The sequence below is a fragment of the Mycetomoellerius zeteki genome, unplaced genomic scaffold (genome assembly GCF_001594055.1).
Source record: "Mycetomoellerius zeteki isolate Tzet28-1 unplaced genomic scaffold, Tzet1.0 scaffold124, whole genome shotgun sequence".
NCBI lineage: Eukaryota > Metazoa > Arthropoda > Insecta > Hymenoptera > Formicidae > Mycetomoellerius > Mycetomoellerius zeteki.
In genome coordinates this window covers 1,270,826-1,279,907 of record NW_017256169.1, presented here as the reverse complement: position 1 = coordinate 1,279,907, position 9,082 = coordinate 1,270,826, and the positions used below count along the sequence as shown (strand labels likewise).

At 27.8% G+C, this 9,082-nt stretch overlaps 1 protein-coding gene across 1 annotated transcript; it reads right to left on the bottom strand.

Annotated features, from left to right (window-relative positions):
* Positions 1–1,208: 1,208 nt before the first annotated feature.
* On the bottom strand, positions 1,209–8,578 carry LOC108731306 (fatty acyl-CoA reductase 2). Its single transcript, XM_018461564.1, has 8 exons — positions 8,120–8,578; positions 7,428–7,521; positions 6,975–7,220; positions 6,755–6,900; positions 4,510–4,812; positions 1,961–2,245; positions 1,616–1,873; positions 1,209–1,536 (listed from the first exon to the last, which is right to left on the bottom strand). The coding sequence occupies exons 1-8, from the start codon at positions 8,287–8,289 to the stop codon at positions 1,440–1,442; spliced, it is 1,599 nt and encodes a 532-aa protein (XP_018317066.1). The 5' UTR covers positions 8,290–8,578; the 3' UTR covers positions 1,209–1,439.
* Positions 8,579–9,082: the final 504 nt, after the last annotated feature.

The window sequence follows — 9,082 nt, the reverse complement described above, 5'->3', positions numbered from 1 at the left end:
CTCTTTTTCTCGTGTCGCGACTCTGATTAAAGGGTTTATAATGGCGACCATATTACATTGACACGAACCGCTCCGGATATAGCCGAAGGCTGGCCGAATGTAACGTATGCTTGATACATGCGCAGTGGTCTACCACTGATTGAGCATACCCTTATACTTCTACCATGATAATAACCATTTTTTAATATAACTAATGTTATTCAATAATATGAAGTAAGAAGTAAGAATAAGAAATTGACCAATCACAGTTGATATATCGACGACAATATTCTTCTCACAATCGGCTGTGATTGGTCAATTTCTTACTCTTACTTCTTATTCCGTGAATTATAGATGACGCATTATGCATTTAAGATTTATTTGAAATCTAACTAGATTACCCTGTCCCTTCCTAGATAGCGACTAGACAGATTTAATATCTTGGGGCAACACATTGCCTCGTGATCAAGGCCTAGACAATTTTCTCAAATTTCAGCGGCACCATCTCGCGAACCAGAACCTGGACAATTTTCCAATATTGGACCTAGCGCATCGCGAACTAGGACCAAGAAAATTTTTTATTAAATATATAGAATAATATATAAATATTTATTTATACAAAAACAAGAAAGAATAATATTGTAAGTATTATTCTTATGTATGTAAGTAATATAATGTAAGTAACATAATGTTCATGATATGAAATATAACGAAAAATGATTATGTCATTAAATAATATAACGTTATCATGTTCTATATGAAATATTATATTATCCAGTTTATTAAGAATATAGTTTATTTATATAGAATTATAATTATTTATAATATACATGTTTATATTTATATTATATTATACATATTTTTTATTACCAAAACTATTCAATTCATATAAGAAAATGTACATGAAGTAACTGTAATTTTTACGAGCAAAAATAACACAAAGAATATTCGTTCTTATGTAGATAATAGCATAATCAGCGATCACTCATGTATGCATGTAAAAAAGAACTCATGCGTCACTGTTAAATCTATAGTGTCAAATTTAACCTAACGTGAGTTGCCATTGCTCCTACTAAATATATTCGTATCATTATTTCTTACCAAAACGATAGTTAAATTTGACACTATATCGTGTCAATTTGACACTGTATAGTATCAAATTGACACTATATAGTATCAAATATAACTATTGTTTTAGTATAAAATAACGATATGATTGTAGGAGCAGTAACGACTCACGTTAAGTTAAATTTAACACTATAGATTTAACAGTGTAGAGCTCTGTGTCTTTTCTAGGCTAAAATAAGAATACAATGTACGTGCAAGAGGTTAAGGTAGAAGACAGTAGTTGCAAACATTTCTCACTATTAATCACGTTAATCTTATTACCATAATTTATTTCCGCTAATTAAAAATAATTATTTTAACGATGCAAGAATGACATTATACAATTTATTAAATTACAAGAAAGACATCATACGATTTATTAAGCTTATGACACCCCATACTAATAAAACCATAATAATCGTTAACAAAGAATAATGGTAGATCTTTAATCTGAAAGAAAATAATCATCGTAAATACAATTTACGAGACGAAAAGCAATAGCGATAAATATACAGTAGAAATTACTCACCTCCTGTATTTCTCACGTCCTTCATCTAGGGTATCCATCGGATCTTTAGCTATGTATAAGCGCAAACCAGGTATCATATTCTTGAAATATGATTCCCACTCCAAGTTATTTATATTAAAATTGAAAATCTGGCGATCAGCTGGAGTCATACGACTCCAGAGCTTTACGACGGCGTCATTGCTGAATCGCCATTCTTGCGTCGAAAAATACGCTATTACATAGGTAAAATAGTTTATCTTCTTATATATCTTTAATAGCCTAAAAGTTTACAACTCTATTTAAAATCCTGCAATATTCAAAATAATGTTTTATTATGCCTTTAAGTCAACTCAGTAAATTCCTTACATAGGTTTTCGGCCGATAAGAAAGAGCACAGTGTCGACTATAACAGCAGGTATCACGTGTAGAATTATCACACATATATCGTGCATGAATTTATATTTGTTTAGAAAAAATATATAGTACCAAAAAACATGTGTACTTGGTACCTGTACGCCGTACATCTCATTTAATTTCATGAATCTCTTCCAAGTAATGGGATTTTGGCATATCGACACGTAATTGTAAATCGGTACTCTCTCAGTTTCTGGAACATGGGGATTTGCGTTCTCGATGCTCAACAAAGTATTTCTAACAAAAATATATAATAAATGTATAATGTACAATATATAAAAAATATATGTAATAATATCTAATATAAAATGTACAATATATTGGAAATGATAAAATGTATCTCATACGCATTAGTCTTATTTTGTTATTTAGATTAATATTAATATTATAGAATTTAATAATAGAGAATAATATTATATAGAATAATATTAATAATATAGAAGTTATAGAATATGAAGTATTAAATCTTATAAAATTATATGAATCCTTAAAAACATTTTCGACATTTTATTTTCTGATTCGACTTAACAATTGCTGATTACAACTCAACAAGTTCTGTTGTACGCGTAGTAGCGTTTATCATCTATAGATTTTAAAGCTCTAAGGCACTACAGCTTAAAAAAAATGAATTTAAGAAATTAAATAATTTAAACAATTATGTCTATTATGCAATTTTTTAAAATCAAAATAAAAGATAGTAACTGTCGTTAACAATATATGTACCTACTTATGAGGCTGCTGCGTTAAAGCTCCTGAGTACTCACCTCAATCATATTGAATCATAACGTCATAAGCTAGAAATGATATGTTGATTTTTCTTGCGTGTTATTTGTAAATAAAGACAATTTGGATAAAACAGAACAATGAGATCGCTGTAAAATACTTGTAAAAATTAATTGGGCCAAGATTATTCTTATCCACTCTGACAATCAATACATAGTTGAAAAAAATTTGTAAAGTGAAAATAGACTACACATGCGCATTGAGTAGAAACTAGTAAACGCATTTTAAGTGCTTTTTACGACTATTTGCTGACTATCATGAGGGGGAAGGAGGTAAGAACAATTTCGACCCATTTTTACAAGTGTTTTACATCGATATCATTATTCCGTTTTATTCAAATTGTTTTTATTTACAAATAGCATGTTAGAAAAATTAATGTCTCGCTTATGACACATTTCTCTCTTTTGACATCACGATTCAATATAGCTGAGGTGAATACTCAAGAGCCTTAACACGGCATCAATAACGTGATTAACATAATGATAGTATATTAATGCATTTATCATTAATAAAATATTATTGATAGTATTATTAATAAGATACTATTGATAATATCATTAATAAGATACTGTTGATAGTATCTCATATTTGTGAATCTAATCAGAGACATACAAAAAGATTAATTAGGGAAGAGGGGAACACTATTGTGGTACTCGAAGATCACATGCTCCTGGGTGCAAATTTTATAAATACGGTCCTGGCTATACGATATTTGTTTCTAAGAAGGACTTAATTATACAATCTCTATTTATATATATATATAATTAGATTTAAATTTTATATTTTCTTGTATTATAATCTCTTTTCTTGCATGCTATTCTTATTAATCATTATATGCTGCTCGTAAGCGTAGCTGATCGTAACTAACTATATCGTAATATTTTTTCGATATTCGATTCTCTTATTGTAGATACTTATTTCATAAGCTCCTTGCGGAGAGATCGTGACAATGCATGTTGATTTACAGAGAACGAAGAAAACAGATATTTATTCTTTGACTGAATGGATCGTAACACTCATCTCAAGTTTATGTTATATCTGTGTTACATCGAAAGTAATTATTATGATAGAAATTGTATATCATGAATTTAATAAACACTAAGCAAAAGTTGATAATTATATGAATAATTTTGGTTTATATAATTATCAATGATAAATATATAAATAATTTCACTCATTGAAGACAAATTCGATATAAATTAATTTGAAAGCAATACATCACTTATTTATTTCGTTTACAAATAATTGTGTGTCTTCTATTAAAAAAAAACAGCTTTCATAATGTTATATCATTATAATTTATTTTATAAAATTATTTTAAACTTTTGAAGTATTTAACCTTTTATAAACAATAATTAAAAGTATGGGTATAAGAATTAAAAATTTAAATTTTATTACACTTTATAGTAACTTTTAGAATTTATATAATTATAAGAAAAATTAATTATGCGATAAAAATAGCAAAGTTGTGAAAATTAATAGACCAATTAATAGACTAATCATGCATCTGCTGTTTAATAATGTATGCACTGCAAATTTATTCCTTAACTTTAACCCTAATTCGCTCCGAAATTTTCTCAACTAGTATTTGGGTCTACAATATTTTAAATTAATTTATACTTAAAGTCATCATAATTGAACGATTTTTTTATAAAGATAAAAATTTGAGGAATACGATTATGTAACTCAAAAATTATATTAAAGTGCAAAGAATTTACCTTCTTTTGGCGGTATCCCAGCCCGCAGCGATAAGCTGGGAAATAACATAATCAGCGGGCACCACATCTGCCACACTATTAGGATCACAATGCAAAGTACGTAATAAACCTACGGCACTACCCATGACTACACCGATTGCTCCATATATATTGTTGGTCCATCCACTCACTGGCTCCTCAGCGGTTGATATTATAATTGATGGTCGTACAATGCAGACTGGAATTCCTATACTGTATTGTCGAACAGTATCTTCAGCAATCGCCTTTGTATATGTATATGAATTCGGCCAGTCACCTAGTAATCTATATTTGTCCACATATATACACAATATTCACGTAATGTATTATAATATAAAAAAATTTTCTCATGTATCTTTGATTTAAAAGTTATCTATATACATATTTGTTAATCTTTGTCACTTATATTATGTATTTATACGGATAGTTGTCTCTCTCTTTCTCTCCTTCTCATAGATATATAAAATTATATAAATATAAAATAAAAATATGTTATTATTATATATATAGATATAATTAGGAACGGAACTTTTAGTTCAAAATTCCATCCTCTTTTACTCCTAGAAATATTAATTAAGAATTATGGAACACCCTGTATATACATATATGTATATGTCATCAACCGTGTAAAAAATATTCGAGAGACATCTTGAAACATAAGAACGTTTTCTTAAGCATCCCTCGCTGATCTATGTTAATGGGATATTATGTAAACATCATAACTTGAAGTTTATACTGAAGTTTATAGCTTGAACTATATTTACATAAGTCAAAGCAACACAGTTGCTCAAAATTATATGTTTAATAAACGTTAGAAATCTTGCAATAAACGTAATAAACTAAAAAATAAGTAATTATAATGGAATAAAATTCCTTAACATTAATACAGTTAAAAGGTTAAAAATTAGGAATGCTGTAATAATTGCGCAAGATTGATAAAACAATATTTTCGTATAATTTATATAGTTAATTTATTCGAACGTTTCGGCTAACTTCTAGCCATCTTCAGCAAATGTGATGTATAAATTTCAAATTTAGAAACATGTGTTAATTTTGTGGTTACACTCCTACAACATATTTCCCATAACCATTCCGTTGACCTTCCAGCATTCGGACTGGTTATGGGAAATATGTTGTAGGAGTGTAACCACAAAATTAACACATGTTTCTAAATTTGAAATTTATACATCACATTTGCTGAAGATGGCTAGAAGTTAGCCGAAACTTTCGAATAAATTAACTATATAAATTATACGAAAATATTGTTTTATCAATCTTGCGCAATTATTACAGCGCCGATTCCTAATAGCCCATTTTTAATCTTTTCATTGTAAAAAATAAGTGCTTAAACTCTGGTACGTTTTTAAACTATTTAATAATCTTATAAACGTTTTTATAAGATATCCATTAAACTTTTTTTACTAGGTTGAATACCGTTTTTAGACGAGATATTTCAAATGTTTTTTAAATGTATATTTTTAAGTGCATACCCTATAAGCGCATAATATTATTTAATATTTTAAGCATATTCTTAGAACTCATATGCACTCATATGATATGAACATGTACTCATATGATATTATACAAGTATTATATGTTAAATTTAAAAAATATATCGTTTATATTTATAAAGCTTTAAAATATTTTATTTTTAAACATTTTTAATAAAAATCCTTTTCCCTTTAAAAGCATTATTTACAATTTATTTATTTATATAAAAAACCGGCCAGCCAGTTTTTCATGTAATAAATTGTAAGGATAATTGTATAATAATGTTGAAGGAAGTTATGAATAATAATTGAAAATACAATATGAACTGTGTTCCGATATATGGCCACTGAAAATATAGTATATGTATAGTACATAACTTAAACTATAGATTTTCAGTACTGGCAATGTGTGTCAGTATACGACCAGACTATTGTAAAACAAGTTTTCATTTCTTTATTGAAGCTAGATGGTTTTTACCAAGCATTTTTCAAGCATAGCAATAGAAATATTTTCATTATATCCTTCTGACCTTATTTTTTTAATCGATCTCTTTATTATTGACAACATTGACTGCGTAATGAAAATGTGAAAGAAAAGTTATGCTATAATTATACCGCGCATTGTAATGTAATGTGATGCAATGATGAAATGCTAATAGCTTAATGCTGAGTCAACTGTAAATGTTTTAACATTTGACTTCCACTCTTGCAATTTTTAATGTTAGAACAGCACTTACGTTGGCGTAAATTTGTCCAATTTTTTATCATCTACGATATTGACTAAAGTCAAAATATTATCGGTTTCCATAGGCGAAGGATAATATCTTTCTTCAATGAAATTATTTATACATTGGGAAAATGCGGTGGATACGTAGACGAATGACTAAAATTAAATAAGTTAAATTTCTACAATTATAAAATTCAAAACTTAATTAAAATAATCTTTTTTTTATATACCTTTAACTCCGGCATTTCTTTTGCTAAGAGAAGAAGCTGCTTTGTTCCTCTTATATTTATATTCACTGCAATTCGAATCGATTCAGTAAATCGTACAGTCGCTGCTGCGTGGAATATTACGTTTGTATCTAAAAGACATTCTCGGTTTTCCTTTGATAATCCAAGATCTAACTTGCTTATATCGGCTTGTATCATTATTACTTTGGTACTAAAATTAGGCTGCTCTTTCTTTAATTTGTCGTAAACCTAAAGAAAAACTTTTGATGGTAAAAATTTTTTACATTTTTATATACATATTTATATTATATTATATTATATTATATATCATATGTCATATCATGTTATATCATGTCATGTCATGTCATGTTATATTATATTAAATTATATTATACTATATTATATATATATATTATATTATATTATATACTTATATTATTTATATTAAATACTAACAGGGTCATCGAAATGTTCTTCGAACCTTTGTTCGGGTGTTTTTTCTTTTTTCGCTCTCATGAATATATACAACTTTTTTATATCCGGACAGCATCTAGAGATGTTATTCATTTTTAATAAATTTACATCGAATAAAATAATTAATTAGCAATTCTATTTAATCTTCTGAAAAATGGAATAGCGTAATTTAACGTTCTATAATTTATGTTATAGATACATTAATTTATAACAAAAAAGAAATATTTAATTATTTTATATTAAACAAGATATATTTTATAGATTTTAGATAATAAAAATGATGCCGCAAATCAAATTTCATTAGCATGTCAAGTTTCTAAAATAATTGAGTTGTGCAAAAATTGCTTTTTTATGATATTTAACATTTTTCATGAAAAAGATTAACAGTACATTCATTATGTCTGATCAGAATTTCAAAATAACATTAACCTCTCTTACAAAATTATTAAATATTGTACGAAAACAATTTTTAGCACAACTAAATTATTTCGACTTGACGTACTGGTGAAATTTGGTTTACGGTATCATTTTCAGTATCTAAAAATTTATTATTTATATAAGGAACACTTTAAAATAATTTTAAAAAAAGACAGTTCGTTGCAAAGTTATTTACATCGTAAATGTTATATAAATCGTTTTTGCATGAAGCCCTTTATATTAAAATATTTTTTTACCGCAATAATTTCTCTATTAGAAGTTGGCCGAGAAAACCGGAACCACCCGTTATTAACACGTTGCATCCCGTGAAGAATTGGGGGATTTCGCTTTGACTGCCATTAATGTTTGGAATCTCCGACATATCCAACGTGTCTTCGAGGTAGTCTTTACTTCTCCGTGTCATCATACTAGGGTTTCTAGGCGTAGAGCGCGGGAAATATTTTTCTATTTATCCAATTTCACTTGGAAAATCAACAACAAAAAATTCACAATCAATCACGATACTCAATCAATCACCGTTTCAACGAACTGGTAATTATTCAGCTTTTTATCAACTCAGATTTTTGTAACATGTAAGGAATGCTTCCCTTGGAATGCTTCTTCTAGAATGTTGCTTCTCGCTTAGATCGAAACACATAAAAGCTGACTGAAGTTGACGAGTTCTTTATAACATGAGACACGATAGAAGAACGTGGTACACGCGACCATAACCGCGCTTTGACTGAGATAAGGAAATACAGGAGTATGAAGGTGAGTAAGAGGGTCATGTAGAAGGGGAACATTTCATATATTAGCATTGAATATGAATACTCAATAAGAAAAAAATCATTACTACGACGTTATTACAACTTTTATATAACATATTTTTAAATATATTGTATTTAACGTTGTATGCAACATTATTATAAGAACAGTTTTTAAGCATAATTTAAAGATTTCGATAATGATATATTATCAGAAATATCGCAACAAATAATGTTATAATAATATTAAATCAACATCTCGGACACGTTAAATTGCAACATTGCAAAATATTGAATGGTTGAATTGTAGATACGTTCTTGTTAAAGTAATTTTCGTAAACGTTGCAATTTAACATTCGAGAACATTCATTTAACAATTATTTAATATTATATAATTTTCTAAGAGTATAAGATTCTTGAATTAATTTTTACACAAAATGACACGAAATACTTTCA

Excerpts from the sequence above, each read along its gene's own strand:
- LOC108731306 (XM_018461564.1), bottom strand. The coding sequence starts at position 8,289 with ATGATGACACGGAGAAGTAAAGACTACCTCGAAGACACGTTGGATATG. Across the intron at positions 7,221-7,427 it reads AAGAACATTTCGATGACCCT|GTTTACGACAAATTAAAGAA; the intron begins GTTAGTATTTAA and ends GTTTTTCTTTAG. Across the intron at positions 4,813-6,754 it reads TTGGACAAATTTACGCCAAC|ATTACTAGGTGACTGGCCGA; the intron begins GTAAGTGCTGTT and ends GGACAAATATAG.